This window comes from Hyla sarda, chromosome 1, assembly GCF_029499605.1.
Source record: "Hyla sarda isolate aHylSar1 chromosome 1, aHylSar1.hap1, whole genome shotgun sequence".
Taxonomy (NCBI): domain Eukaryota; kingdom Metazoa; phylum Chordata; class Amphibia; order Anura; family Hylidae; genus Hyla; species Hyla sarda.
Window position 1 is genome coordinate 593,637,956 of NC_079189.1, and position 15,837 is coordinate 593,653,792.

The window sequence follows — 15,837 nt, forward strand, 5'->3', positions numbered from 1 at the left end:
TGAAAGGATTAAGATTTTTTTTTAATAGAAGTAATTTACAAATCTGTTTAACTCTCTTGAACCAGTTCATATAGAAAAAAAAAGTTTTTTCCTGGATAACCCCTTTAAAATGTTTATAAAATATAGTAGAAAGGTTAATGTACAACATATAAAAAGGTTTTGATTATGGCAGTGCCCATTTAAAGGAGTACTCTGGTGGAAAACAAATGTTTTCAAGTCAACTGGTGGCAGAAAGTTATACGGATTTGTAAATTGTTTCTAAATAAAAATCTTAACGCTTTCAGTACTTATCAGCTGCATCCTCTAAAATGTTGGTATAATTTTATACAACTTTCAGATGTCATAGTGACCAGTCTGTCTGTCCTCTGTGTTGTCTGGACTCTATAGACTAGTGTTTCCCAACCAGTGTGCCTCCAGCTGTTGCAAAACTACAACTCCCAGCATGCTGGCAGTTGTAGTTTCGCAACAGCTGGAGGCACACTGGTTGGGAAACACTGCTATAGACATTCCATGATCCCATACACCACTGTATGAGGAGAGCCAAGCAGAGACGATCACAGCCAAAGGTACCCAGCTCTCAGCAGAGAGTTTCACCGATGGGCGCTTCTGCCATGAGGCCATTTACATTAGTAGCCTCAGGTGGCATCACAGGCTGTCGGAAGGAAAGGCGGTTCAGTTTATCCCCTTTTTGACCTATTTACAGCATGGATCAGGTGTGAGAGTATGGTACGCAGTTGGGATGCGGGCCCACGCCATACCACCCAATACCAGCCGGTAATGACCGACATAAAAATCACCCCAAAGCTGTTTATTTAGCAGGTTGTGCCACAATTGCTGATTTTTGGAAACATTCTATCTTAGAAAAAAGATCATACAAAACATGGGTTCCTTAAGCTATACACTATACCACATGCTACACTAACATTCCATTCCATAAAGTGTTTACAAATGTCAAAATTATGTACTGGTAAAAGCACAGCCTATGGCACCTCTATAACACCCCCCCCCCCCCTTACTCCCAATGTTAGTATCATCCAAATGTCATCATAAGTTCAATGAACTAATGGATACTCTTCCCCCATTAACCTGTCTGACCTCATGGCACTAACTTTGCTCCCCCACTTAGCTACCAATGATTTTACATGTCCTCTATCTATCAATGAGCGAAATTCCTAATCTCCCCATCAAATGGTGAAGGTATGTGCAAGTATCTTCAGTGAACGCAGCCTCCGTATCATATCTGCGGGCTATTTCTGTAACTCTCATAGACATCTATGTACAGAACCGCCTTCCCCTAAATGCAGACACTTTGGCTTGAGGCACTCCCAGCATGCCCAGGCCATCACACCCCCACCCATAGACTTGCATTGAGGGGGTGTGGCCGTGACATCAGGAGTGGGGTGCGGCCGTGACGTCACGAGCCTCTGGCGCTTAACTCGACGCTCTAAACCAGTGGTCTTCAACCTGCGGACCTCCAGCTGTTGCAAAACTACAGCTCCTAGCATGCCCAGGCCATTACGCCCCCCACCCATAGACTTGCTTGAGGGGGTGTGGCCTTGACATCAGGAGTGGGGTGCGGCCGTGACGTCACGAGCCTCTGGCGCTTAACTCGACAGTCTAAACCAGTGGTCTCCAACCTGCGGACCTCCAGATGCTGCTAAACTACAACTCCCAGTATGCCCGGACAGCCGTTGGCTGTCCGGGCATGCTGGGAGTTGTAGTTTTGCAACATCTGGAGGTCCGCAGGTTGGAGACCACTGCTCTAAACGAACGTCGGGTACAACGGGGAGATCGCGGGGGTCCCCAACAGCTGGACCCACCGCGTGCAGACATCATATGTCCTCTCCTTTGGATAGGGGATAAGATGTCTAGGGGCGGAGTACCCCTTTAAGCTTTCTTGGCTTTTTTTTGGCTTGGCAGTTCTTGTACAGTTTTTTAGTACAACTTTAGTTTTTCAGGAGAAGCTTTCTAGTCACTGTCGCTTTAAGATTGTGCGTTGTTGGCAGACAATGCTTTTTTGCATGTATATGTCTATTGCAAATGTAGAACAGGGTTTCCCAACCAGTGTGCCTCCAGCTGTTGTAAAGCTACAACTCCCAGCATGCCCAGGCCATCACGCCCCCACCCATAGACTTGCATTGAGGGGGTGTGGCCGTGACGTCACGAGTGGGGTGCGGCCGTGCCGTCACGAGCCTCTGGCGCTGGCGCTGACCTGTGACAGTCCAGCTGGTCTGAATTCTGTATCTTCCCATCACATGGTGAAAGTATGTGCAAATATTTTCAGTGAAGGCAGCCTCAGTATCATATCTGCGGGCCATTACTGTAACTCCCATAGACATCTATGCACAGAACCACCTTCCCCTATATTCAGACACTTTTTCTTTCAGACACTCCCATCTGAATGGTTGAGATGATACGACCCCGGGGATGTGATCTGTAATCGGCCTTATGACTGTACCAGCAGGACAATACCAGGTCTCCGTCATCACATATAGAGCTGGAGGCGCCTCACTAAACCTGCTCCGACCACTGAGAACCAGTTGCCAGTGTCATCACGATGCTGCAGCTCCTGGGGTTCAGTTTACATCCAGCCGACTCGTGATGCCTCCGTACATCTCATTGACCTACATGGGATTGGGTTCCACGGTCAATGAGGGGCCCCTGAGCCACCGATACACTTTTCTATTTTAACTCTGGCTACTTTGGATATGTTTTCAGTTGTAGTCCCACTAAAGGGTTGTCTGGGGTTAGGTAAAAAAAAATTTAAAAAAAAGTATAGGTCTACGGCAGTTTTTGTACAGTTTTTTTTTTAGTACAACTTTAGTTTTTCAGGAGAAGTTTTCTAGTCACTGTTGCTTTAAGATTGTGCGTTGTTGGCAGACAATGCTTTTTTGCATGTAAATGTCTTTTGTAGATGTAGACCAGTGTTTTCCATCCAGTGTGCCTCCAGCTGTTGCAAAACTACAACTCCCAGCATGCCCAGGCCATCACGCCCCCACCCATAGACTTGCATTGAGGGGGTGTGGCCATGATGTCACGAGTGGGGTGCGGTCGTGACGTAATGAGCCTCTGGCGCTTAACTCGAAGCTCTAAACCAGTGGTCTTCAACCTGCAGACCTCCAGCTGTTGCAAAACTACAACTCCCAGCATGCCCAGGCCATCACGCCCCCACCCATAGACTTGCATTGAGGGGGTGTGGCCGTGATGTCAACTCCCAGCATGCCCGGACAGCCAATGGCTGGAAGTTGTAGCTTTGCAAAATCTGGAGGTCCGCAGGTTGGAGACCACTGCTCTAAACGAACGTCGGGTACAATGGGAAGATCGCGGGGGTCCCCAACTGCTGGACCCACCGCGTGCAGACATCTTATGTCCTGTCCTTTGGATAGGGGATAAGATGTCTAGGGGCGGAGTACCCCTTTATGCTTTCTTGGCTTTTTTTTAGCTTGGCTTGGCAGTTTTTGTACAGTTTTTTAGTTTTTCAGGAGAGGCTTTCTAGTCACTTTAAGATTATGCATTGTTGGCAGACAATGCTTTTTTGCATGTATATGTCTATTGTAAATGTAGAACAGTGTTTCCCAACCAGTGTGCCTCCAGCTGTTGTAAAACTACAACTCCCAGCATGCCCAGACCATCACGCCCCCACCCATAGACTTGCATTGAGCTGGTGTGGCCGTGACGTCATGAGCCTCTGGCGCTTAACTCGACGCTCTAAACCAGTGGTCTTCAACCTGCGGACCTCCAGATGTTGCAAAACTACAACTCCCAGCATGCCCGGACAGCCTTTGGCTGTCCGGGCATGCTGGGAGTTGTAGTTTTGCAACATCTGGAGGTCCGCAGGTTGGAGACCACTGCTCTAAACGATCGTCGGGTACAACGGGGAGATCGCGGGGGTCCCCAACGGCTGGACCCACCGCGTGCAGACATCTTATGCCCTGTTCTTTGGATAGGGGATAAGATGTCTAGAGGCGGAGTACCCCTTTAAAGGGGTAATCTGCCCCTAAACATCTTATCCCCTATCCAAAGGATAGGGGATAAGATGTCAGATCGCGGGGGTCACGCCGTTGGGGACCCCCGGGATCTACCATGCAGCACCCACCTTTAGCGGTTTCCGGAACCGCTGGAGGTCCTCAGGTCCATCTCGACCACGAGGACGGAGCATAGTGACGTCACGACTCCGCCCCCTCTATGCAAGTCTATTGGAGGGGCGTGTCAAGTCTATTAGAGTTGTTACTCTCCCTCCCAAAGGCTTGCATTGAGGGGTCGGGGCGTGACGTCACACGGGGGCGGAGCCGTGACGTCACTATACTCCGTCCCCGTGATCGCCAGTAATCAGACCTAATCAGGGTCTGATTCTAACGTGGTGCGGCGTGGAAGATCACGGGGGTCCCCAGCGGCGGGACCCCCGCGATCAGGCATCTTATCCCCTATCCTTTGGATAGGGGGATAAGATGTCTAGTGTCGGAGTACCCCTTTAAGCTTTCTTGGCTTCCACTTGATGCTGAGATTAACACACTTAGACACATAGATGAGAACCGGGAAGCTTCACTCATTGATTTTGCTTCCAACAAGCACCAGATAACTTAGCATGACATAATAGAAGGTGTTAAGCTGTGAAATGGTTCCGGTAGTTGCAGGCAGTGGATGAAATGGTTAAACACTACAGTATTGTGTATCCTAATATACGGAGACTACTAGGTAACACTTGGCACCGGTAGGACAGGAATCCTGGCCCCTGCTGTGTGTCAGGACACGATGTGCTTGGCCCGGCACCAGTGGATCGGTGGCACACTTACTACAAGCCTAGAACTTTCCCATCAGATTATACCCCAAAATAATTCCTGCCGGTGAGCTGAGTGCGGTGCGGATTGGGATTACGGTCACACACCTACGTGTAAATAGTGTTCCCTTTCTCTATGCTTCTCTCAGAAAAGGCCGGCATCTGATCTGTCAATGTGATCTGTCAACGTCAATGACTCTTTAAAGGAAATCTGTCATCAGAATCACCCGCACTAAACGTGTTACACAGGCTTGTAGTGCGGGTGATCCTGATTAAAACGCTTCTTACACGGTTAAAAATGGTTCCGCGGTTCTTCAGATATCTATATCTTTAGTTTTCTGTTATTCCCTGGCTTGGGACTCAGTGGGAGGAGTTATCATCTCGGACTCGGCCTCACGTCATTCTAGCTGGACGGAGCGGCGGTGAATATTCATGAACTTATCCTCGTGGTCTAACTCCTTTTTCTAGGTCTGGTGGGGAGGGCCGCGCATGCGCCGCGTTCCGTACACCCGGAAGCGGCGTTCTCCCCCCGGCTTCACTCGAGCTGCGGCCCTATACAAGTAAGAAGACGGGCTGCATGAGTGAAAAGCTTGTTCCTTCAGTTTGTGAATAAAAACACCCTCCGTCCCTCCCTTCCTCCCACCCCCCGGCTTTTCACTCATGCAGCCCGTCTTCTTACTTGTATTGGGCCGCAGCTCGAGTGAAGCCGGGGGGAGAACGCCGCTTCCGGGTGTACGGAACGCGGCGCATGCGCGGCCCTCCCCACCAGACCTAGAAAAAGGAGTTAGACCACGAGGATAAGTTCATGAATATTCATGAGCCGGGCGGCTGCTCCGCCCAGCTAGAATGACGTGTAGCCGAGTCCGAGATGATAACTCCTCCCACTGAGTCCCAAGCCAGGGAATAACAGAAAACTAAAAATATTGGGGGAGATTTATCAAAACCTGTGCAGAGGGAAAGTTGACCAGTTGCCCATAGCAACCAATCAGATTGCTACTTTCATTTTGCACAAAGCCTCTGAAAAATGAAAGAAGCGATCTGATTGGTTGCTAGGGGCAACTGGTCAACTTTTCCTCTGCACAGGTTTTGATAAATCTCCCCCATAGATATCTTAAGAACCGCTGAACCATTTTTAACCGGGTAAGAAGCGTTTTTATTCAGGATCACCCGCATTACAAGCCTGTGTAACAAGTTTAGTGCGGGTGATTCTGATGACAGATTTCCTTTAAAAGGGGTACTCCGGTGAAATTTTTTTTTTTTTTTTTTTTTTAAATCCACTGGTGCCAGAAAGTTATACAGATTTGTAAATTACTTCTATTTAAAAATCTTAAAAGAGTACTGTGGTATGCCAGAAGGGTAGTGATATAGGGGTGTTGCAATGATGCTACAGGGTCTGGTGGTATTAACTCTTGGTTTGTCGTGACGCCAGGGTGAAGTTGTCTTGTATAGAAGGCCCTGCCGACAACCGGTCCACAAACGGCAGGATAATAAACGGAATGTCCACAGCAGATTTTATGAGATAACTGGAACTTTTACTGAACTTCTTATGCAAACAGTCTTTACAATTAAACAGTTTCTCTTGAGGTACCGGGATGCAGGTTCCTCACAGGCTTTGCTGGAACTAATAGTCTTGAGCTTTAAAGGGGTATTCAGGGAATTTTTTTTATTTGACTATGCTACAGGGGCTGGAAAGTTAGTGTAATTCATAGTATAGTGTCTGTACCTGTGTGTGACGGTTTTCTCACAATTCTTTTGTGATTTTCACCCCAATATTTATTTTTACCAGCATACAAAATGACTGTTGTCTTGGATTTTTCCCAGCTTGCAATGCGGCCGAGACCTGACTCACTAGTTAGCTGATGACAGGGAGCCTGTCTGCTTCAATGGGTGGAGGGAGCAATCTGCAACTAATGCAACAGCTGTAGGCACCCTGATTGAAAACCACAGGTCTGCAGCTCATTTATGTTTCAATGGGTGGGGTGACTGATGTGTGGGAGGGAGGAAAATGGAATTGTGGGATTTGTAGTCAAAAAAAGAAAAATCAAACAGGAAATACCAGTTCACAAAAAGCTAGCCACAGTGTTATGGTAATCTCACAACATAGCCATTTAGCCCCAAGACAAGCGCAGATCCTTCCTAAGCATGTCCATTACTGTCTGCCAGGTACGTACTAAAATCACCTTATGGTGGCGAACCCCTTTAAGCAGGCCACTGTGCTACTTATTATAGGATTTAAGTTGAATAGTAGTCCCAAAGAATTTGTAGATAGAGCTTTATAACTCACGGTTTTAGTGGCTGCTGGATCTTTAGGCTTTGGCCTAGTTGCTATTGTGCTTGAATTGGTATTGCTGAAGTGTACAGGATGATGAACAGGAACCAAGAGAGTGCAGGAACAAGAGTGAGAATTTAGTGACTACAGCCCCTTATATATTGCCCCTTATATACTAGGGGGGCTGGACTAATTCCATTGGTTGCAAAGCCTGTAGGTCCTGAACCCAGAGAACTCTGGGTACATCACATGACATTATCACATGAGCTAGGAAGGTCCTAAACATTTATACCATCTCTATATACATATTGTACAATATACAGGAACACATTTATACGAGGCGAACAAGGGGCAAGCCCTGCAGGAGAGCCCTGTAGAATGGAGGGACTCTAACTGAGGGGACTTAAGACAGGGACAGGGCAAGGTCCTGTACTGGGACACGCATCCTTCATGTAGCTCTATGGGATTTTTTTTTGTGTGTGTATTTATTTTACAATCTCTATTTACTCTCATGCAAAAGGAGTCATTACTGAGCACACAAGGGTACGCAGCTCGATATAGTTACAGTGATCAGCGCTGCGCCTTGTAAGGAGCCCACATGGGTCGACAATGTTACACAGCTGCCAGGTGTGTCCAGAAATGGTTGGAGTGAAGGTTCCCATAAAAGCAAGCAGAGATCTTATAAACATAGGGAGGAACTGATATAGGAGGTTTAAGAGAAAACTGTATATATTTTATTGGCTGAAGACAAAATCCTTGTGTAGCTGATGGCAGTCATTGATGTATATAGGGCTGATATATACATTACTATTGGCAAAATAGGCAGCTGCCTAGAGCGCCCTCTTGATGGAAGCGCCACTCTGCCTGCCACAAGAAAGTTAGACAACCATAATCTGAACCACTCGCTCAACCAGCTCAGCCAGCAGCACCACCATAACCCCCTCTGATGTGTGTCACCCCAGTGGTAAGGTAACTACATGAGGAGGAGGTTTGTTATAGTGTGTCACCCAAGTAGTATGGACATTTAATGAGAAGGAGGTTTGTTACAGTGTGCCACCCCAGTAGTGTGATTTCATGGGGAGGAGGTTTGTTAAAGTGTGTCACCCCAGTAGTAAGGATATAACATGAGGAGGAAATTTGTTACAGTGTGTCATCCCAGTAATAAGGAGATTACATGAGGAGGAGATTTGTTACAGTGTGTGACCCCAGTAGTAAGGAGATTACATGAGGAGAAGGTTTGTTACAGTCTGTCATCCCAGTAGTAAGGAGATAACATGAGGAGGTTTGTTACAGTGTGTCACCCCAGTAGTAAGGAGATTAGATGAGGAGGAGGTTTGTTACAGTGTGTCACCCCAGTAGTAAAGAGATTAGATGAGGAGGAGGTTTGTTACAGTGTGTCACCCCAGTAGTAAGGAGATTACATGAGGAGGAAGTTTGTTACCGTGTGTCACCCCAGCAGTCAGCTAATTACATGAGGAGAGGGCTTGTTACAGTGTGTCACCCCAGTAATAAGGTAATTACAAGAGGAAGGGGCATATTACAGTGTGTCACCCCAGTAGTAAGGAGATTACATGAGGAGGAGGTTTGTTACAGTGTGTCACCCCAGTAGTAAGGTGATTACATAGGGAGGAGGTTTGTTACAGTGTGTCACCCCAGTAGTAAGGTGATTACATGAGGAGGAGGTTTGTTACAGTGTGTCACCCCAGTAGTAAGGTGATTACATGGGGAGGAGGTTTGTTACAGTGTGTCACCCCAGTAGTAAGGAGATTACATGGGGAGGAGGTTTGTTACAGTGTGTCACCCCAGTAGTAAGGAGATTGCATGAGGAGGAGGTTTTTTACAGTGTGTCATCCCAGTAGTAAGGAGATTACATGGGGAGGAGGTTTATTACAGTGTGTCACCCCAGTAGTAAGGAGATTACATGAGGAGGAGGTTTATTACAGTGTGTCACCCCAGTAGTAAGGAGATTACATGAGGAGGAGGAGGAGGTTTGTTACAGTGTGTCACCCCCGTAGTAAGGAGATTACATGGGGAGGAGGTTTGTTACAGTGTGTCACCCCAGTAGTAAGGTGATTACATGGGGAGGAGGTTTGTTACAGTGTGTCACCCCAGTAGTAAGGAGATTACATGGGGAGGAGGTTTGTTACAGTGTGTCACCCCAGTAGTAAGGAGATTGCATGAGGAGGAGGTTTTTTACAGTGTGTCATCCCAGTAGTAAGGAGATTACATGAGGAGGAGGTTTATTACAGTGTGTCACCCCAGTAGTAAGGAGATTACATGAGGAGGAGGAGGAGGTTTGTTACAGTGTGTCACCCCAGTAGTAAGGTGGGGCGTGTCAAAGGGTAGGCCAGTGGGCGGAGTCAGGGGCCGGCAAAATTAGCTTTTGCCTAGGGTAGCAAAAATCCTTGAACCAACCCTGGATGTATAGTACAAAGCTCCATGTATACTCAGGAACATTACGCACAGTACATCAGATAGTGATCAGAATGATGACACGGTGTCCATAGGGATTAACCGTTGGTCCTCCCTTTATTTCAGTGAGGTTCCTGGGCATCACAGCGGGCAGCTTAGGGATGATTACTGTATAATTGTGTCTGCTCTTGGCTCCGGCTCACTGGGCACAGAGTCAAGTAGAGGTTGGCAGCCAAGGGAGCGCTGCTCTGCAGCCAGTTACAGTGCGAGTCTTGTCCTCTCTCTTGATCTTGTTATTTGTTCCAGTAATACTGTTTGACAAGAGTGACAAACCGGTCGGGCCCAGCCTGATCCGGTGCGTGTTTACTCCTGCGGCCGCCCGCCCCTATAGTAAGAGAGTGACGGAGAATGTTTATGTAGTAGTAGTAACCTGCTCCTTAACATCAATTACACTCACCTAAGTAACTTGTACACTGCCATTACAACTTTTATTTCCTTATTTTCAACCCCTTAGTACAAGATGAGAAGAAGCATGGCAGTTTTTTTTCCCCAAAAACAGCGCCACACATGCCAACAGGTCGTGCATGTTATTGCAGCTCAGCTCCATTTACTGCAGCTCAAATCCATTAAAGGGGTACTGCAGCCAAAATGAACGTATCCCCTATCCACAGGATAGGGGATAAGAAGCTGATCGCGGGGGGGTGATGGTGTAACTGCTGGGACCCCCACGTTGTATAATGCTTATATTGTACGGTACTATCTGTAAACTGAATGACTGTACACCATGTGCAAGGAGCGCTCTGTACTAAACAGAGCACCATCTAATTTATGGCTGGCCTTGGTAGGAATGGCCTCATGGCATATTTTTAGGAACTAGCATAGGAGAAGAATAATACCCAGCACTCACCAATGATGCTTCAATTTGTAGATTTATTGATCTACTGTATATCACAGATAGGGGGTACAGGACGCGTTTCGGCATGTCTGCCTTCCTCAGCTGTCTGCCTCAGGCAGACAGCTGAGGAAGGCAGACATGCCGAAACGCGTCAAGTACCCCTATCTGTGATACGGATCAATAAATCTACAAATTTTGGCATAATTGGTGAGTGCTGGGTAATATTCTTCTCCTACGCCGGTTTTTCTCCCACCACAAGACACGGAAGTGCCGACAAATCCATTACTTCTAATATGGTACATAAAAAGGCATATGAAAAATATGGAAATCTTTGTTACCACCACATGGAGCTGATTGACTTTTGCACCAGTTTTGATAAGTTTTAGGCTGTACTACAACCCCCCCCCCCCCCCCTGTAGAAATCCTACACTGTAAAGGAATGTATTGCTGACAGCAGATCTATTTTAGGATCATGTGGTAAGGGCCTATTGACGTAGGGAGAATGTGGGATCTGGAGAGTTGTGTAATGACGCAGTGTCCTGGATGGAGGCGCCGTAGCACTGCATTACTCCTGTCTGCGCGATGTTACATAAAGCGTTGTGCCAAACCCGTTCCTTGTAGACATTCATTACCTTATGTTTCCTGTTTTGCAGAGAAATCATTGCTTGCCCAGCCTGTTTTTCTTTTCGAGAAGAAGGATCGGCCAATAAAGGTACGCCAATAATTTGCTGTTTGCTGTACCAAAGTGGAAATTTGGTATTACCAGAGCCATGACACTTAGTCCTTAATGTGTACCTGTCATTAACAAAAGCTTTTCATATAATGTACATAATACTATTCTATGTATATTTATAATATACATTGATTAAAAGATTTGTATGTTTTTGGGTGAAAAAATACTGTCTCTGCAGCTATTGCAGGTGTGTCTCTATGAAGAGTCCAAATACAGTGTTGGCTGGACAAGCAGGGCTCTGTGCAGGATCCTGGCTTGTCAATCATACTGATGTTTGATCTGGGAGCATGTCATAGAGCCTCAGTGTACCGAGCCCCGCTTGTCCCCAGTGCACAGAGCCCCGCTTGTCCTCAGTGTACAGAGCCCCGCTTGTCCTCAGTGTACAGAGCCCCGCTTGTCCTCAGTGTACAGAGCCCCGCTTGTCCTCAGTGTACAGAGCCCCGCTTGTCCTCAGTGTACAGAGCCCCGCTTGTCCCTCAGTGTACAGAGCCCCGCTTGTCCCTCAGTGTACAGAGCCCCGCTTGTCCCTCAGTGTACAGAGCCCCGCTTGTCCCTCAGTGTACAGAGCCCCGCTTGTCCCTCAGTGTACAGAGCCCCGCTTGTCCCTCAGTGTACAGAGCCCCGCTTGTCCCTCAGTGTACAGAGCCCCGCTTGTCCCTCAGTGTACAGAGCCCCGCTTGTCCCTCAGTGTACAGAGCCCCGCTTGTCCCTCAGTGTACAGAGCCCCGCTTGTCCCTCAGTGTACAGAGCCCTGCTTGTCCCTCAGTGTACAGAGCCCCGCTTGTCCCTCAGTGTACAGAGCCACGCTTGTCCTCAGTGTAAGGTCCATATAAATCTATTATCTATAGCCTGTTATTACTTCTCCAAAATGTATTGAGGCCCCATTTGAACTCTTTTATTGGGTTCACCATGACCATATCCCCTGGCAGAGAGTTCCATAGTCTCACTGCTCTTACAGTAAAGAACCCCTGTCTGTGCTGGTGTAGAAACCTTCTTTCCTCTAGACGTAGAGGATGCCCCCTTGTTATGGATGCAGTCCTGGTCATAAATAGATCATGGGAGAGATCTCTGTACGGCCCCCTGATATATTTGTACTTAGTTATTAGGTCTCCCCTAAGCCTTCTTTTTTCTAAACTAAATAACCCTAATTCTGATAATCTTTCTGGGTACTGTAGTCCTCCCATTCCCTGTATTACTCCAGTTGCCGTCTTTGAACCCTCTCCAGCTCCACTATATCATTCCTGTACACTGGTGCCCAGTACTGTACACAGTATTCCAATAGCTGTCGGGGAAAAAATATACACATTTTCCATGGAATTCCACAAAATGTATTGTCCATTAATGGGGTATTCCGGCTTTATACATCTTATGACCCTATACAAAGGATAGGGGATAAGATGTATGATTGCAGGGGTCCCGTCCCCTAGACATGAATGGAGGGGTGTGATGTCACTAGGGGGTGTGGCCGTGATGTCATGTCCCCGTCTCGAAGGCAGCACTCGGCACAGAATGCCAGGGGCTGCACCGAGATCGCGGGGGTCCCCAGCGATGTCACCCCTACGATCATACATCTTATCCCCTATCCTTTGAATAGGGGATGTATAAAGCCAGAATACCCATTTAACTTTAATAGGATTCCACATGGTTATTCCCACAGCAGAATTACTGCTGCGGAATGATTGATGCAGCTACCAGTCACTAGGCCTGACCATAGGTCTCCATATGGGTCGTAGGATATTTGCTAAAGAGCCCTTGTTCAGCTACTTCTCTCTGCAGACTTACTTCACATATGTAGTCAGATCAATGCCTTTCCTCAAGTGCTGGACTAGGGTTCAAGTTTTAGGATGAGTTTTACTCACTTGTAAAAGCCATAGGCCTCACATGGTCCTGGTGAACAATGGGCCCAGAGGGGAGAGCAGCTAGTTGTGTGAACAGAGGTTTACTTATCTGTTATGTAACACAAATTTCTCTGTTTTTGTCTTCGTACACAGAGACATGCAGACCTCAGCTCAAATGCAGAAAATAGTAAGTAACCTTTCTTTAAACCAATCTGACCTACAAGCAATGCAGTGCAGAGAGGATGGGGGTTATGACACTTTTAGGGTGGGATCCCATGTTGCTTATACACTGCATACACGCTACATATTTTGTTGCATATTTTCCTACCCATTGAAGTCAATGGGTAGCAAAATCAGCTGCAGAAAATCTGCAGCAAAATACACTAGGTGGGACACTACACTTATGATAGGACATGTTCTTAAATGTGCAATTTGCATGTGGGCAGTAAAAATCACACAGTAGCTTATCTCTAGCAAAGTGTGGTGTGCAAAATCTCAGTCTCGCCACTGCCTAAAAACCTTTCTATACTGTACCCTACCGCTCCATACTTAGAGCATGCCCGCTATACTTTCCTATCAAAATAAATGGGCTGTTTTCCTCTGCATAGTCACAGAGTATGCCCATCACACTCTCCTATATAAAACAATAGGCTGTTTTCCTCTGCATAGTCACAGAGCATGCCCACTACACTCTCCTATATAAAACAATAGACTGTTTTCCCCTGCATATTCACAGAGCATGCCTACTACACTCTCCTATAAAAAACAATAGACTGTTTTCCCCTGCATATTCACAGAGCATGCCTACTAGACTCTCCTATATAAAACAATAGACTGTTTTCCCCTGCATAGTCACAGAGCATGCCCACTACACTCTCCTATATAAAACAATAGGCAGTTTTCCCCTGCATAGTCACAGAGCATGTCCAATATAATCTCCTATAGAATTCAATAGGTTTATAAAGAGGGACAGTGCATGCACTTCCTGCTCTCCAGGTGTGAACAGGGATTAAGATGTTCTCTGCAGTGGTGTGTTCCAAGAGCTCAGACCCACAGTGTTCTTACTTTTATAGCCTGTCTAATATTGAGTATCAGAGATATTATAATGACTATCTACCTATATCCCTGTCCCTCAGGTCTCTGTGTGTATCCTGAAAAGAGGCTCCGATCATCTTCATTCACATTCAGGCCAACCCAGTCCTCTACCGATACAGGTACCATCTATATATATGCTTTCCCACTTAAAGATAAATATATATATATATTGTAGCAAGGAACAAGGGGTCGTCATTGATGGTTGGTATGTGTCACCGAGGTTCCTGGCCTCGATGAGGTAAAAGCCGGTTTTTCTCAAGTGTCAGTGTTGCAGATTGCAGTCTGACACTTCAGCTGTTTACTGTCTCGACCTCCTATCCCGACCTCCTATCCCATCCTTCTATCCCGACCTCCTTTCCTGTCCTCATATCTCGACCTCCTATCCCAACCTCATATCCCATCCTCATATCCCGTCCTCATATCCCATCCTCATATCCCGTCCTCCTATCCCGACCTGCTATCTCGTCCTCATATCCCGTCCTCATATCCCGTCCTCATATCCCGACCTCATATCCCGACCTCATATATCAACCTCCTATCCCGTCCTCATATCCTGACTCGTAATATGTGTACCAGGTATTGAAATATCTCCAGCCATACGGAAGTTATGTGGGAACATACATTTCCCATTGATTTGCATGGGACTTTAAGCAAAAACCTCGACCCTCACAAATGGGGTAGTTAATAGTGTTGCTCACGAATATTCGCAATTCGAATATTATTCGCGAATATCGCAAATTCGCGAATATCGCGAATATAGCGCTATATATTCGTAATTACGAATATTCGTTTTTTTGTTTGTTTTTTCTTCACAGTACACATCACAGTGATCATCCCTCTCTGCTTCCAGCTTGTGTGGTGTACAGAAGGCTCTAATACTACTGTGTGAGACTGGCGTGCAAAACTTCGCATATGCGAAAATTAGTATACACGAATTTTCGCATATGCGAATTTTCGCGTACACTAATTTTGAGTATGCTTATTTCCGCATATGTTAATTTTCGCATATGCAAAAATAAAACGAGAATATTGCGAATGTGCGAATATTCGCGAATATATGACGAATATTCGTCCATATATTCGCGAATATTCGCGAATTCGAATATGGCCTATGCCGCTCAACACTAGTAGTTAAGGGTTAAATTAACTGTCCTATATTTTAAGTGGACATATAAGTAACATGTGACCAAGTATTATCGAAATATCTCCAGCCGTTTGGAAGTTATGCAGTAACATGTATTTCCCATTGACTTGCATGGGACTTTAAACATAAGCCCCGCCCCTGGAAAATGGGGGTGAGTAAGGGTTAAATCACCTATCCTATGTTTGTTGCTGACATATAAGTAACATGTGTGCCAAGTTTCATGTTAATATCTTTAGCCGTTTGGAAGTTTTTGTGGAACATGCATACACACACACACACACACGTTGAGTTTTATATATATAGATATATAGTGATGACTCGCAGACAGGTGCGGTTGCAGTATTGAGGCATGGAAACAGGACTTTTCACCTCAAAGTTCAGTGTTTTCTTCACACTTGGCAAACAGCAAAACAGTCTTTAAATGCAGAACAAAGGAAAAAGTAACAAAAGTCCACCTGTATTCCTTAGGTGTTTGTTCACACCTGAGTCCATGCAATGCGGCATCAAGCAAGTCTTTTCCAGGCCTCCAGGCAGTCTGCTCTCCAGCTTCCACACTCTCAGGGAAGAACTCCACACTCAGCTCTCTCTGGCAGTGTGAGCTGCAACTAGCAAATCCCCCTCAGCTCGTGAAGCAGGCTGCCTTTAAGTCCAACAAAAGGCGGCCTGGATTGTGG

At 46.4% G+C, this 15,837-nt stretch overlaps 1 protein-coding gene across 1 annotated transcript in view; it reads left to right on the forward strand.

Moving 5' to 3' along the window:
* Positions 1-15,837, forward strand: part of RANBP3L (RAN binding protein 3 like) — a 54,035-nt gene that overhangs the window by 4,822 nt on the left and 33,376 nt on the right. The window contains exons 3-5 of the mRNA XM_056546445.1: positions 11,007-11,065; positions 13,078-13,111; positions 14,061-14,138. Of these exons, the coding sequence (XP_056402420.1) occupies positions 11,007-11,065; positions 13,078-13,111; positions 14,061-14,138 (171 nt within the window). The remainder of the gene's footprint in view (positions 1-11,006; positions 11,066-13,077; positions 13,112-14,060; positions 14,139-15,837) is intronic.